Source organism: Mya arenaria, chromosome 4, assembly GCF_026914265.1.
Source record: "Mya arenaria isolate MELC-2E11 chromosome 4, ASM2691426v1".
NCBI lineage: Eukaryota > Metazoa > Mollusca > Bivalvia > Myida > Myidae > Mya > Mya arenaria.
The window spans coordinates 24,456,702-24,473,893 of NC_069125.1; the positions used below are offsets into that span (position 1 = coordinate 24,456,702).

The following is a 17,192-nucleotide window of genomic DNA, read 5'->3' on the forward strand; positions in this document are numbered from 1 at the left end:
CAGGTGTTGCAGTTACCATGCACTGATGTCAATGGACAGGTGCTGCACTCACTATGCACTGATGTCAATGGACAGGTGTTGCAGTTACCATGCACTGATGTCAATGGACAGGTGCTGCACTCACCATGCACTGATGTCAATGGACAGGTGCTGCACTCACAATGCACTGATGTCAATGGACAGGTGCTGCACTCAACATGCACTGATGTCAATGGACAGGTGTTGCAGTTACCATGCACTGATGTCAATGGACAGGTGCTGCAGTTACCATGCATTGTTGTCAATAGACACGTGGTTATCATGCACTTATGTCAATGAACAGGTGCTGCAGTTGTCATGCACTGATATCAATGGACAGGTGCTGCTTACTATGCACTGATGTCAATGAACAGGTGCTGCAGTTACCATGCACTTATTTCAATGAACATGTGCTGCAGTTACCGTGGTTATCATGCACTTATGTCAATGGACAGGTGCTGCAATCACCATGCACTAATGTCAATGGACAGGTGCTGCACTCACTATGCACTGATGTCAATGGACAGGTGTTGCAGTTACCATGCACTGATGTCAATGGACAGGTGCTGCACTCACCATGCACTTATGTCAATGGACAGGTGCTGCACTCACCATGCACTGATGTCAATGGACAGGTGCTGCACTCGCAATGCACTGATGTCAATGAAGTGCTGCACTCACCATGCACTGATGTCAATGGACAGGTGCTGCACTCACAATGCACTGATGTCAATGGACAGGTGTTGCACTCACCATGCACTGATGTCAATGGACAGGTGTTGCAGTTACCATGCACTGATGTCAATGGACAGGTGCTGCACTCACCATGCACTGATGTCAATGGACAGGTGCTGCAGTTACCATGCATTGTTGTCAATAGACACGTGGTGTTGTTACCATGCACTGATGTCAATGGACAGATGCTGCAGTTACCATGCACTGTTGTCAATAGACACGTGCTGCTGATACCATGCACTGATGTCAATGGACAGGTGCTGCAGTTACCATGCATTGTTGTCAATAGACACGTGGTGTTGTTACCATGCACTGATGTCAATGGACAGGTGCTGCAGTTACCATGCACTGTTGTCAATAGACACGTGCTGCTGATACCATGCACTGGTGTTAATGGACAGGTGCTGCAGTTGTCATGCACTGATTTCAATAGACAGGTGCTGCACTCACCATGCACTGAAGTCAATGGACAGGTGCTGCATGCACCATGCACTGATGTCAATGGACAGGTGTTGCAGTTACCATGCACTGATGTCAATGGACAGGTGCTGCAGTTTCCATGTACTGATGTCAATGAAGTGTGGCAGTTTCCATGCACTGATGTCAATAGACAGGTGCTGCACTCACCATGCACTGATGTCAATGGACAGGTGCTGCAGTCACAATGCACTGATGGCAATGGACAGGTACTGCACTCACCATGCACTCATGTCAATGGACAGGTGTTGCAGTTACCATGCACTAATGTCAATGGACAGGTGCTGCAGTTACCATGCACTGATGTCAATGAAGTGTTGCAGTTACCATGCACTGATGTCAATGAACAAGTGCTGCACTCACCATGCACTGATGTCAATGGACATGTGCTGCACTCACCATGCACTGATGTCAATGGACAGGTGTTGCAGTTACCATGCACTGATGTCAATAAAGTGCTGCACTCACCATGCACTGATGTCAATGGACAGGTATTGCAGTTACCAAGCACTGATGTCAATGGACAGGTGCTGCACTCACAATGCACTGATGTCAATGGACAGGTGCTGCACTCACCATGCACTGAGCGAGCGTATTTAATTAAACTATTTTTCACTATTTTTTTTAATATCTTTTTTATTTAAAAACTTATATTCAGGAAGCCGCCAGACATTGTTGATTATATAGTCTGGAGCATTTTGACACAAAACATATTAATCTTGTCGAATGCTTTTTTTTTTGGCCAAAATTTGATAAAAAAATGTATCAAATGATGCGTTTTTTTGTTCATCAAAACTTAATAAAATACGAACTTGTAAAATATTTTTGCACTGTGGAAGGCGGATTAATTTGACGTTCATAATATATTTTACATGTACATGTAGTAAGATGTACCATGAGTATTTGAGTAATTTATTTACAAAGAAAGATTAAACTACTCATCGTGCGTGTTTGTCTGAAACATAGATACGGTACGACTGTTTAAACTGTGATTTATATTCAAATTCCAATGCGTTATTTGAGTAGAAGAATGAGTGGACTTCTCCTTCATACTGTTTGATCTGTTTCGCAAGCAAAGATAAGTTGATGAATCGGAAACTACCTAGAGAAATCAGATTTGAATCTAGAAATCACCGAATGTTAAGTTGATATATGGAAAAGGAGTGAAAGGCAGTTCATTGTTAGCTGTCTGTCAAACATATAGATCTTCCTGGTACTTGAGGTTTGATTTTATTATTTTTTACCGGGGGTGTATTCACTGAGTGCTTATTAAAAGCAGTATAAAAGCTGCGATGTAATGATTCTCGGTTTTAGTACATTTGCATATAACTTTAAAGTGTCTTGTGCTGGAATGTATTAAACATTTATGATACTATTTACATAGGACTATGTTTATTTGGGTGCGTCAATTCCATTTCTTATCGCGACCGTATGTGTAAGATACATCAGATAAACTGTTTCAATGTGATTTATACCTACTTCTATATGACACCTGCATTGTGAAGATTTTGAGGGAATAATACATTATCAGCTACCGTCATAATTGTGCCATCGAATAACGAAATTTCAATCAAGGAAGTGAATTAATTGTCAGGTATTAAAACAACTGTTCTTTGTCTTAACTTTTGCGTAATTCCATAAACTCACTTTTATACGACCTATTCTCTCTCTCTCTCTCTCTCTCTCTCTCTCTCTCTCTCTCTCTCTCTCTCTCTCTCTCTCGTTTTGTTCCTTCAGAAACTTTCCGAACAGACCTTATTCAGAAAACAAGTTTCCGCATTTTTTGCACAATTTCAGGTAATCCATAATGAGTTTTATTGTGTTCGCTAATGTCTCCGGAAATGGAGTCGCTGGACGGAATCTAATTTAATCTTTCAGAACGGTTCCGACGAAAACGACCGCCAAGGTTCCATTAAGTCATTAACTGGTGTAATTTATTTTCAATTTTTCCGCGGTTCGCGCATGCGTAGAGACATTTTGCGTCAAAAATAATAATGCATTTATTGTTTAATTGTTTATAAGAAAAATAAACACTTTTAGTTGTTGACTGTTCAGTGGGGTTTTAGACACCAGATGGTTCCAAAATCGGCAAATGCAGTCATTTCTCAGAACAAGTATAGCATTATGTCATTATAAGCTAGTATGTGGCCGATAATACACCACTTTGCATTATTAAAATAATAATTTGTCGCTGTCTCATCTGAGTTTACCCGTTTAAAAAGAGCGCATAATGGTTTTCCAGTTTATAGTGTGTATATTTAGAATGTGAAAGTCACGTGATTTGTACTGATACATATACCGAATCTATTTTGAAATTTACTGTCATATTACGTGGTAGACAAACCCAGTATTTTTTTAATTGGAAAAATACGAAAAAAACTGCGATGGGATACATCAGTAGGTAAGATACAATGTGTTTGAAAACAACGATATCATTTTTATGTATGTTTCTTACCAATCGCTTTGCAGTTTGCAAGTCCATCATCTGGTGTGTAGTCTCTTTAAATGGAATGAATGTGAAAGTAGTTTGCATATCAAACTTTAGATGGTATGTTTTTATCAAGTTGTATGATTTTGCTGCATTTATTTTATCAAAATGAGAGAATTAATTGTAAAATAATTAGAATTACTTAGGTTTGCTTTCATAGTACAAAACTTTAACGGGGTGACCTCGTTTTTTTATTCAAAACCATTAACAAAGGTTTGCACATTTTGGCACTGAATTTGCTTGATTGGTTGTATATTATAAGAGTTGCCAATATGAATTGATAGCTGTTTACATATCTTTTTTTTTAATTCTGGCTCTTGACGTAAGCTTAAACAGCCGGCAGACAACCGCAGCCTTAACTGTAAATGACAAAGGCTGTACCAAGTCACGTAGACCGACAAATATACTGTATGAAAATAAATATTTATATTCAGCGTCAAATCTGCTCTACATGATATGGAGCTAAAGTGAACGGGGTACATCCTCGACTGTCATTGGCCCACAAATAGGTGCAAATATCAAATCTAAAATGTATTAAATTTCGGATTTGGTGCATTTGGAAAGATTTAAAAACATATTCAGTGGACATTTATTAAACGTTTATTACAATTTACAGGCTCCGCTATGGTTATTTCGGTGCGCCATTGACAAAGGCTTATCACACTTCTTATCGCAAATGTTTGTCTTAGGCACAGATCAGATAAACTATTAAGATGTGATTTTTATCTGATAGACTGATTTCTATATCTCATATATATTCCCAAAATGCGGAACTCTTTAAAGACCTAGATCGGTAGTCCTTGAGAACTGGTCTGTGATTGACAGGACATTAGGATAACGGGAGTATAAAGCTATAAAATTAGGGAGTCTAAAGCTATAACATTACGCTGACCAGGGCAGCTGAGGGCAATTTATAACATCAGTATGGTCAGACTGTTTTCACCAGGTTTTCCACAAAATTCTAGCAAAAGTGAAAATTCCAGATTGTATTCAAATTTATACAGCAGCTAGCTATCAACTACACTTGAATATAATGACTTGATCATAAAAATTCAAGCTTTTTAACCAACATACATTTAACATTTCACATGATAAATGTAATTACGCCACAGCTATTATCTCTATTTCACAATATGATACTATCATAATTTCACTAGACACCAGATTGTCACAAAATCGGCTAATACGAGTACATTATTTCCATAAAACAAGCCAAGAGTCAAAACTAGCTATTATGAGGCCGATAAAACATCATTTTACTAATTAAAATGATTTTTTTTCGCTGTCTCAGCTGAGTTTACCCGTTTAGAAAAAGAGCATACTGGTTTCCCAGTTGTTAGTGTGTATATTTATTACGTGGACGTCACGTGATTAGTACAGATGGATACAGCGACGCTATTTTTAAACTAACTGTGATTAACGGGATTGACAAACCCAGTAAATTTCGAATTTGAAAAGTATGCAAAAAACGCGAAAGATGCGAATGTCGTAAGCGATGTGATACACCAAAAAAGTAAGATGCAATGCGTTGCACACAACGATATCAATTTTATGTAAGAGTTTCGTTTTTTTTTTCTTGCAATACCATCTGCAGCCAATTGTATAAAGCTGGTTAATTCTTTGGTTTGGTTAAAGTCGGTCAAGATATTCATTGGTTGGTGAATATTTATCCAAAAATTAACATTAACCAATAAAAACAGTTTAATATGCAAACAAGCCTATAGATGTGAATAACTTATCGTAGTTTTATACAGTTTGCTGCAGGTGTCATGTCCCTTTAAAGTATCAATTAAAAAAAATATTTGGGATTTCAATAACACGGTATAATTTGCGAATTTGCCAATACATGTCGTTTTACTTGTGGATATAGGTTTTGCTGGTGTTTAAGTTTGGAATTAATATTTGCTAAATAAAATATAATGGAATGTGTCATTTCTACATGTGCCTTTGAAATTGTTTGTTTCCTCTAGATGAATGTCTCGTTAACTTCAAAGTACAAACTACTTATAAAATGATTAGGTAAACAATATGATACTTTTTGTCAAATCTTTTTATTATCTGTTTGCACATTTTTTAATTTAAATGGTGAAAAATATTAAAAACATAATTTTATTTTATTTCACAATGCAGTTTTTCAAAGGTTTTGGAATGGTTCGTTTCAAAACTTTCATAATTCTTTATCAATATTGACATTGATCATTAGATTTTTATTGGAATACCAGTAAATAAACAAACCCAAATGAATATCAATGCAGCGATAAAGTGTTTACTAAACTCTGAAAAGATTACCCCCAATAAACTGACATACGTCATTCCCAGACAACTGCTTAAAAATTAAAACATATGACAGGACTGCTTACAAACTGAAGTTTCAGACACGTGTAAGGACTGCTTACAAGCTGAAGTTTCAGACACGTGTAAGGACTGCTTACAAGCTGAAGTTTCAGACACGTGTAAGGACTGCTTACAAGCTGAAGTTTCAGACACGTGTTAGGACTGCTTACAAGCTGAAGTTTCAGACACGTGTTAGGACTGCCTACAAGCTGAAGTTTCAGACACGTGTTAGGACTGCTTACAAACTGAAGTTTCAGACACGTGTTAGGACTGCTTACAAGCTGAAGTTTCAGACACGTGTTAGAACTGCTTACAAGCTGAAGTTTCAGACACGTGTAAGGACTGCTTACAAGCTGAAGTTTCAGACACGTGTAAGGACTGCTTACAAGCTGAAGTTTCAGACACGTGTAAGGACTGCTTACAAGCTGAAGTTTCAGACACGTGTTAGGACTGCTTACAAGCTGAAGTCTCAGACACGTGTTAGGACTGCTTACAAGCTGAAGTCTCAGATACGTGTCAGGACTGCTTACAAGCTGAAGTCTTATTCAAAATCAATACATACATATGTAAAATAAAACAAACATAAAGTTTGAGTGATAAATCCTCAACTACTTACTAAATAGTGCATTTATAGAAAATATTTTTACTATTAACAATATTATCACCGTGTATTTATTTGTTGAAAACGCAAAAATATTAAAACATTGGTGCTAAAAGATTAACGGCGATCTACTATGGTCTCATACGGTAGCAATACCATGTTTTCTGCACAATTCTTTTAAATTGAACTCGGTATCCTTCATAAGCGTCATTGTTTCGGACATTTGGTTATCCTTTTTGATATACTAAAACAATTGAATTAAATGCGTTAAATCTTTGGGAGTAAACGTCCATCTTTAAAAACTGAATGCTCAGAACACATGCCATGACTACTTTAAACTGAAGCTTCGGACACGTGCCAGGACTACTTTAAACTGAAGCCTCGGACACGTGCAAGGACTACTTTAAACTGAAGCTTCGGACACGTGCCAGGACTACTTTAGACTGAAGCTTCGGACACGTGCCAGGACTACTTTAAACTGAAGCTTCGGACACGTGCAAGGACTACTTTAAACTGAAGCCTCGGACACGTGCCAGGACTACTTTAAACTGAAACCTCGGACACGTGCAAGGACTACTTTAAACTGAAGCTTCGGACACGTGCAAGGACTACTTTAAACTGAAGCCTCGGACACGTGCCAGGACTACTTTAAACTGAAGCTTCGGACACGTGCAAGGACTACTTTAAACTGAAGCTTCGGACACGTGCAAGGACTACTTTAAACTGAAGCCTCGGACACGTACCAGGACTACTTTAAACTGAAGCTTCGGACACGTGCAAGGACTACTTTAAACTGAAGCCTCGGACACGTGCAAGGACTACTTTAAACTGAAGCCTCGGACACGAGCAAGGACTACTTTAAACTGAAGCTTCGGACACGTGCAAGGACTACTTTAAACTGAAGCTTCGGACACGTGCAAGGACTACTTTAAACTAAAGCCTCGAGCACGTGCCAGGACTACTTTAAACTGAAGCCTCGGACACGTGCCAGGACTACTTTAAACTGAAACCTCGGACACGTGCCAGGACTACTTTAAACTGAAGCATCGAGCACGTGAAATGACTATTTTAAAATGAAGCTTCGGACACGTGCAAGGACTACTTTAAACTGAAGCTTCGGAAACGTGCCAGGACTACTTTAAACTGAAGCTTCGGAAACGTGCCAGGACTAATTTAAACTGAAGCCTCTGACACGTGCAAGGACTACTTTACATTGACGCCTCGGCGAGTTTCAGGGCTTCTTTAAAACTATTTCTCCAGACAGGTGTCAAAGGACCGCTTTAAAACTGAAGGGTACCGTTTGGTATTGTGATTTGTATGTATTGAAAAAAGGTATGTGACTGACGCAAGAGCAAACATTGCACTATTTTGTTCGTTTCGTGGTAACGGTGGGTAAGGCCTACATGGGCTAGAGTCAGGCATAGAACATATAAGTTCGTGTGAAACGTGAACGAAATGCTTCTTCTAATTTTACAACAACATCAATTATTTGAAAATGCGAAAGAAAATGCTCTATCTTTTCGAAGATTTGTAACGCTATTGGAAACTGACTTATGGTAGGCTTGGTTTTACATAGTCCTGTTCACAGGAATATCTGACGGTTGTTATTAGGCGTTGTTCATTAAGGTATGATTAAAGATGCACTCTTACTCCCAAATAAGATTTACCACAATTAATACAGTTGTTTACATATAACAAAAAAGATAAATAAATGTCAATTACTGGTTCTTATGAAGGATACCGATGTTTAATTCGAAAGAAAGGTGCAGAAACTACAATATTTCTACCTTATGCGACTATAGTAAATCACTGTAAATCTTGTTATCAGAAATTAATATTTCCATAAATGAATTATTTAGTAAGTAGTTAAAGGTTTATCACTCAAAATATAGGTTTGTCATGCATGTGTTTGTATTGATTCTGAATAAATGTGTCACTTTAAAGAGTGCGTTTATGAACTGACAAAAATAATAGCAGTCACATAACCATACTTACAATGTTTAATGTTTAAGTATTCTAAAATATATTGTGTAAACTCTTCACTAACAAAACCACTGTTATATCTACCGCTTCATCTTATTAAAATTAACGACGGCTGACTGCTGATTATCTGGAATAAATGTATTGGACAGCTTCAGAAATACTGGCTTCGATCTCATTGAACAAAATATAATGTTGACCACGAAAGAAGGTTAATAACTCAATTTGAAAAAAAAAACAACAACAAAAAACAACAACTCGTTGCTATATTTAAAACACAAAAAAACTTCGAGGGAGTTTCTTCAAAGTTGTTTTTCTTCCGAAGCTGTTTTATGGGAGTAGTTTCAAAGAGGCGTTATCTCGATGACGTGTTATATTTTTTGCCTGTTAATCTATAATGAGGGGAAAAAATAAACAGAAAGTGAATATATAGTTTGAATGCTTATCGGAAAAAGGCTCTGTCAATGAATGCGTCTTCGATGAATCGAACATAAAATGCTAATTTAGTATTTTAGTATTTGGTAAACTTAATAGATCCACTGTTTTCAAAGTTTAAACGAAAGGCAATAAATAAAACCAAGTCATTTACTAGCATAGAGATACCCAGTGAAATACGTTGTTAGTGTTCGTGTGGCGCCTTTAAAGTAGTGAATATCAAGATGGTCCATAACTTTGGGCTTTGGGCTTTGGGCTTGATTGTTATTAAGTATCCTTGCCTTTACAGTGAGATCATCGGGCGGGTGGCTTAAAGCTTGTCAGGATGTATGGCAGATTTAAGGATCAGCAACGGAGGTATTTGTTAATAATTTTATTATTAAACTTTGATCACAAGCAGTATTCGGTCAAAATGCCGTATTTTATGTTTTTATTTTAAATATTGTTAATAGCTTATATACGATATATGAAAGGACTCATGTGCTGTAAATACAAAAAATATTTCTTATTCAAAATTTGAATTGTGTAATATCTGGTTTTACTTAAAGTAAGACATTTTTATACATTCATTTTGTTAACCCGTCCTTTAAATTGAGGTATGATACATATACAGTAACAGCGAAAAGTAAAAACAAATACAATTATATTGCATACCATCCAAATATATCTTTGTTCATATTATGCTCAAGAAATATAGAGAAAGCCTTGTAAAGTAACATTACAATCACTAAGTTATTTTCTTCAATATATGACCTAGTCGAGCCTTTAAGAATGGAATAGATTATAAAATGAAAAAAATAATAATATAAGTATGTAGTATAAATAAACAATATTTTTTAAGACTGTTTTTTTCTTGGCGCCAAAACGAGAGTTATATATAGGTTTTCAGTTAGTTGTTTTTGCTGGCGATATGATTCAACACAATAGCTCTTTAAGTCTTTCTAAAAGTCTTAATAAACGTATTTTGTTTTTCTCAATATATTAATAGAAACCCGCTATTTGACAGGTGTAAGTACTCTTGAAAATAGTCAACAACCGATTTCGGCATATTATTCAACAATGTAGTATTTACTTTGTAAGGAAAACAAATGATCGGCAATGTGGTTCTCTTTTATTGAAAACTAATATGGTAGGATTAAAAATAAATATGGTGCTTGAGCTTAATTGAAAACTGGCATACAGAAGGAATCTTTATCCCTATAACAATGTAATCCAATTTAGTATTGAATATTTTCAAATATATATAATACGTATAGTCAACGACAAAATGAAAAATAATTTAAAGTAAGATTGCGTTTAAAGAGTTAACACAACACATTTTCTGAATGTTTATGTCAGGTTTGTATATACGGTGTATAACCGGTCATGTCCAGGGGTGGACAAGGATTTGACGTAGGAGGGGGCGTAACTTAGTGGAACGTAACCTTTTGACTTGTGCCCCTACCTCAGAATCGAAATTTATTTGGTTGTGCATGTTGGGAGGGGGTTGGTGGCACTCCCCCAAGAAAATTTCAACACATCGTCAAACCCAAAATAGATAGTCGTGCTAGCACCGGCAAGCTCTTGTGGGCCTCGCATTTCATCTCTGCACGGACATCTTGCGACTCTCCTTACATAGTCGTGCTAGCACCGACAAGCTTTTGCGGGCCTCGCGTTTCATCTCTGCACGGACATCGTGCGACTCCCCTTACATAGTCGTGCTAGCACCGGCAAGCTCTTACGGGCCTCGCGTTTCATCTCTGCACGGACATCGTGCGACTCCCCTTACATAGTCGTGCTAGCACCGGCAAGCTCTTACGGGCCTCGCGTTTCATCTCTGCACGGACATCGTGCGACTCCCCTTACATAGTCGTGCTAGCACCGGCAAGCTCTTACGGGCCTCGCGTTTCATCTCTGCACGGACATCGTGCGACTCCCCTTACATAGTCGTGCGAGCACCGGTAAGCTCTTAAGAGCCTCGCGTTTCATCTCTGCACGGACATCGTGCAATGCCCGTAAGAGCTCTACCGGGGGCCCTTGCTGCCATTCTCGTTCATCAGAGGTTTGGCAATGATAAATATTATTTTTCGGCTTCTATGTTAGATGACATGAAATAAAATCTTTCTGATTAAGAATGGGCAGAATGATCGTAGCGAACGAGTCTGAATAATTAAAAATTCACTTCATGTCATATAACTGACTATGTATCGGATGATTGACAGTAGGCGGACCTTTAAACATGCGCGGAAGTTGAAAATCTTTATTATTAAGTCTACTACTTAATGGTTGCCTTTCTGCAATTTTATTGGCTGAAAATGTAGGTTTATTTAAAAAAAAGACCCATTAAATGAGTTCATGCTTTTGATTCATTCTAGGAACTTAAAATAAATAGACAAAGGTCTCATTGTAAAGGTGTTGTATATATATAATCATACGTTCGAAATATGAACTAAACTATTCACTATTCAGTCGTATTCACTCGTATAACATAGCCTTTATCGAATAGGCGCTAAAATTAATGCCGTTTGTGGCAGAGGGATAATCCACTTGGGATTATATTAATCCATACATATTTTGAGTATCTCCTTTCGTGGTGTTAAATTTCATTTATTCTCCCGTGTGATCAATGGGAGTTGACGACGAGGAAGAATCGCCGTGACAATGTCGCTTAATTGATTTGGATAAGATTCAAGCTATTTTAAGCCATATTTAAAGGATTGTCTTGCTAAATGATGCTAAAGTTTTTGTGATAAAAATCTATTGAAAAGGAAAAAAAAACGGAAATAATTTATCACAACCACATTAAAACCTTTCGTGTCTCTTAAAATGTATTTGAATGTCATATAATGCTATCAGTGTGCATTGAATAACATCATCTTAGATCAGCTTGATCGAGCAGGTCTTCTATTGAATATTTTTAAAAGGACATTACGAGAAAATTTATTTTGCCACATAAAATCAGAGAAAAACACCGAAACTATCATACGGATATGAAAGAACAGTGTTAGAAAATTATTAAAAAGCTGTTTAAGTGTAACCGCCGAGGGCTTATTTGGCAAGCCCTGACTCCGAAGTTTCTAAACGTAAAACAATACAATATCAATCATCAGAGACTAATTTTCACTTCATAATGAAAACGAAGAGTTCAAAAGAAATCAAATGAAATTGTTATCACAAAACACTTTGAAAGTAAAATATTTTCCCAATTAAGGGCATCAATGGAGGTCACTGCCTCCGAGACTGCCGGGAAGGTGGCTAAAGAGTTTCTAGACGGCCTCCGGAAGAAGCAGGACCCTGGGCGCGCAGCCGCGTGCCTTGGGCGCACGAGCAAAGATGACGTCATGAGGTGGGTGGATGATCATGACCTTGACCTGATGCACCACGTGATAATCCTCAACATCGGCGAGGCTGTGGAGTATCTCTTGAAGCATGGATATTTTCAAGTAGGTAGCCCACGTGTGCGAGGATAAATAATGTGATTTTCCCACTGTTCGAGAAGCATGTGTCCAAGTGGCAGTTGTGAGCAAAGCATACGATAAATTCGTGCAATTTTATATTACAGAAATTTGAAAAAAGTAGTAATACTGGCTCATTTTAACAGAAACGGGTCCAGGAGAGGAGGTGTAACTTGGGGGCGTAATCTTGTATCTCAGAACCGAAATTTATTTGGTTTAAAATGTTGGCAGAGGAGTTTGAGGGTACTCCCACTACAAAACTATAATAATTTCTAGTCCGAAATAATGCATTTAGAGCGTATTTTATTACTCTTTTTCTCCTGTATAGTAATTAAAAGTAATTTTGGACGATTTGGGGGGAGGGGCGCCGGGTGCCTCCCGCTGGATCCGCTAGTGTTTAATAAAGGCGTGTATTTTGAATTAACTCTGTGAATTTCAATCACGATAATGTATATTTCACTGATGATTGTACGTAACATGTTCAGCTTAAACCGATAATTGCTGTAAAATATAACATATAGATGCGAAATATGGGGGAACAAAGCAAGTACCAAGTCCCTTGTAATGTTGCAATTCCTGTGATCGGGCAGGTCGTTGTTTATTTTTAAATAACATAGAATTAAAATTAAATGTTTAATGTATATTTTTTCTTCATCAGGCGCCGTTCGAACCTCGGACGAACCTGTACGCACATTTGGCATGTTACCTTGGCCACCGCACGTGCCTCAACATCCTCCTGCAGTACCGGAAAGACGATAACCGTCCCTCAAAGAAACTCACATACAATCAAAACGGAAATGGTGCCACCGAGCGCCGACGAGAGGTGGGCTTATTTTTATTTTATGGAGGAAAGCCACTGACATACTGTTCTTATAGCACGTTAACAAAGAAATAAAAATTGTCCAGAACGTTGTAAAAGTTAACAACGTTGTTAACGGCAACTTTGTTAACGGACAATTCTTAACCGCTTTCGATGTTTAATGGAAACACTTGTGATCTACAGTGTTCCTTGTTTGATTTCAATATTTTAGCACATCATTACACATTTCACGTTTTCGAAACGCATGTACCCGCTGTTACCAGATTGACAGTAATCCTTTGGTGCTATCTTTCTGGGTTTTTTTCGTCGTAAGTAATCATCAAGTTTGTTTATCAATAATATCGTAATAAAAGTAAGGACCTAAATAATAAAAGTCTAATTTGCTTCAATTTATGAGCGGTCAAATCGTGACGACAACTGGATGTCTTCATATCAACGTTGAATAAAACTTCAACCTCTTAGCGGAAATGGCCCTAAATAAGTTTAAAGTAAACATGGGTTTGTTTGAAGCTCCGTGCATTATTTACCAACTGCAAATGTAAGGTTGTACTGTTTACTTAGAAAACTACTCACAAGATCGCCTGTCGCAATACAATGTTTTCCAATCGTTTCTTACAACTATAACACCTGTATGCAAGTTGCAAAATAAGGTTTTATATTTGCGATTCTAAGCCTCCTCTGAAGTTCCATATATATATATTATTTATTCATAAATCATTAAACTGTTCTAATTCTAAGCACGTAATCATGATAATATCTTATTCCATTATGAAATCTCCTTTTAAATTATTTTGTCATAAATTCAAGTCTGACGTATACTATTATAATAAAATTGTACAGTCCAAACCCGGTGGCTAGATATCCCGGGGACCAGTCACAATACTTCAAGACTCAACGAATCTCGAGCCAAGCGGAAATTATTACATAGACTAAAAGAAGACTGCCCTTTTACATCAAGTTCGAGCAAACGAGGTGATCGAGCCAAGCGATATCGAGCCAATGGGTTTCGACTGTATACACTACATGCAATGTTTTACAACTTACTATTATAAGTATTATTATTTAAGAGCATTGTTTGATTCATTATTGTGTGACTTTTCCTTATCATGTATGTGTATGTACCATTGTTAGTAATTGTAAATATTGTGTTTGTCCTCTTGGGCGCTATGGCTTTTGGCTATTGGATGTGAACTAAACCTTCTTCATGTTATATCGTTCCAAACGCACTTGATCTTGGGACTTTCTGGTGATATATATTAATCAAATAGTCCACAAACAGTCCAACCGATTATATTCGCGATGAATTTCTAAAACATACCATTTCATATTTACTTCCGTATTCAGAAACTATGTTGAGTCAAAGATCTCTTTCATGTCTTTCACAAATGATTATAACTTCCTATAGGAATGTCTTTTCAGTGATTTCGTCCCCCGCCTCTCTATCGATATCTTTTTGTCCCATTCATGCGATGTCAAATTCAACTTGAGATTGTCATGTTAATGAAGATTTTTTTTTTGAAGCGACGCAACTGTAGAATTTTGAAAATGCACGTCCGCGTTTTTGAGAGAGCTGTCGTTATGTGAAGGCATATACCGTCTCTTTTATTTTTGATAATGAAAAGCAAAAAAGTAAAAAAAGAAAAGATACGAATTCAGCATATTTATTTACAGCACAAACAAGCGAAATGGAAAAAGAGATCAGAGTTTCATTTTAAAATAGAAAAAACAACAACAGAAAACGAAAAAACGCTATTTTAAAATACAAACGAACCACATGTACTTAACTCATGACTGATCTGATCATTAAAATAAGTAAACGTCATCATCATCATCATCATCATCATCATCATCATCATCGTCGTCGTCGTCGTCTTCCTCCTCCTCATCCTCATCATCATCGTCGTCGTCGTCGTCCTCCTCCTCCTCCTCCTCATCATCATCAACATCATCATCATCATCATCATCATCATCATCATCGTCATCACCAAGCTTTGTCGAAGGAATTCCCTTCAGTTTAAATAATATTTACATTTACCTTAACGGCTTTCTTCCGGTTTCAGGTGACGCCACTGGAAGTGGCTGCGGAGGCCGGACACTTGAGTTGCGTGAAGCAAGTCCTGGACCAATGCGTCATCAAGGAACATCCAGAGTTCGCAAAGTACCCGTATGTGGCGCTCGCCTGCATACCACAGTCGCAGATCGCTGTTGACCTAATTTTGCGCAAGGACAAACCGAAAGCAGACGACATCAAACTCGCGATTGAAGTATCGCTGAAAAAAGCGAGCGCGATGTGCTTGGAACTTCTGCTCCAGCAGAAAGTTAAAACAGACGACATGTTTGGAAAACGGAACTTCTTCCATATGTTGTACAGTTTTAGCAATATGTCGCAGTTTGGGACAGACGGATATCGGCGGTTACCGGAAGTGACGCGGATTTTGATTAAGTACAAATATGACGTCAAGCGTGCGTCACCACCGAACACATATCCAATGTACAGTCTGATCAAGAATTCAGTTTGTATACATGACTATGTGAACACAAGGCATTACGTCTTTTGTTTGCGCATGCTCGTTGAGGCTGGGGCGGACCCAAATTTTGACGAAACTCAACACGAAAAGAAACTCAACATGAAAGGAATCAAGTCGGAGCACGGTCGTATGTCGTACAGCTCAGCTATGCATTGCTTATTGGAAACAATTGAGTGCTTTTCCGAGTACCTTGAATCGAAATCATTAGCAGTGCGGTTCATTACTCAAATGGCGGAATGTCTGATTCAAGCGAACGCTCGCCTTAATGGGGAGGGGCGATTGGGGGGTCGGGATTGCGATCGATACGGTACAGTGCTACACCAATTCGCCAAATCTAGCGTCAAACTTGGCGTAGATACTGACATTTTTAAGTACCTGTTACGTCAAGGCGCCGATCCAAACGCGCGTGAAAAGAACGGAAAATACGTCATCAATACGTTCATCGATACGTTATTTGATAGTCTGAAGGAATTGACTTACAGAGAGCACCCGCCTGACCACACCGACAATGTGGAAATCATGTTGTCATTGTCGCTGTTCATGACTCGCGCATGCGTGATGGAGACGTTGAAGATAGTGAAGAAAGATTATTCAAGAAGCACGCCCCAACATCTCAAGAAGTATTACGACATGGCGGTGAAATCATTGGACGAACGAGTAAAAGAGGTCTGGCCCCTTAAACGGATATGTAGGGTCCTCATTTGGGATTTGTGTAATAGGGACGCCAGCAAAGTGAAGTCCCTACCAACCGACATTGAATCTAGAACGTACATTCTACCAAGTATATGAAAACGTGTATAGATATCACCGACCAATGAATTAGTGTTGTTCCGTCCATAGACCAAACTTTTCAAATGTGATGTTATTTGTTATCATATTTTATATTAGATAATAAATATACATGTCAAGGACTCCTTTATCATTAACAATAAAACACAAGTTGGTCATCAAGGCACCGTATCGTTCACCTGTGTACCATGGCTTTAACAAAGCTTTCAGTATTGTAAAAAGAATACTTCTTTTTTATCTCCTTTAAAGTGACTCGCAAGTTTATTTTAGATTTGTACAAATCAAGTTATTTTAAGTTTTTTATGAATAAACAAACACCAACTAGCAACTAAAAGATTTTCATTGGAAAATAATTTTGTAGCCATTTAATTTTCAATAACATTTACTAGCTAATGCTTTTTCGCAAAATAAAGCATTTTCTGTCATATATTTAAAGATTTTTTATTAAAAGATGTTGTTTCGTTGTAACAAGCAGTATGTTCACATTTAACATGGAATGTCTATACCTACATGTAAAAAACGTGAACTAGTCTCTTTAAAGTTCTGTCACATC

General features: G+C 37.7%; 1 protein-coding gene across 8 annotated transcripts in view; it reads left to right on the top strand.

The window, feature by feature from the left end:
* Window positions 1-16,956, top strand: part of LOC128230205 (uncharacterized) — a 37,405-nt gene extending 20,449 nt beyond the window's left edge. For 4 of the 8 annotated variants that reach the window (XM_052942276.1, XM_052942279.1, XM_052942275.1 and 1 more), the window contains exons 2-5: window positions 9,358-9,425; window positions 12,259-12,490; window positions 13,161-13,325; window positions 15,383-16,956. In XM_052942276.1, the coding sequence (XP_052798236.1) occupies window positions 9,394-9,425; window positions 12,259-12,490; window positions 13,161-13,325; window positions 15,383-16,639 (1,686 nt within the window). In that variant the 5' untranslated portion in view covers window positions 9,358-9,393 and the 3' untranslated portion in view covers window positions 16,640-16,956. Of the gene's footprint in view, window positions 1-2,399; window positions 2,453-2,553; window positions 2,825-3,612; window positions 3,632-8,825; window positions 8,845-9,357; window positions 9,426-12,258; window positions 12,491-13,160; window positions 13,326-15,382 lie in introns of those variants that run through there. The other 4 variants (XM_052942274.1, XM_052942273.1, XM_052942277.1 and 1 more) reach the window with 4 other exon arrangements.
* Window positions 16,957-17,192: the final 236 nt, after the last annotated feature.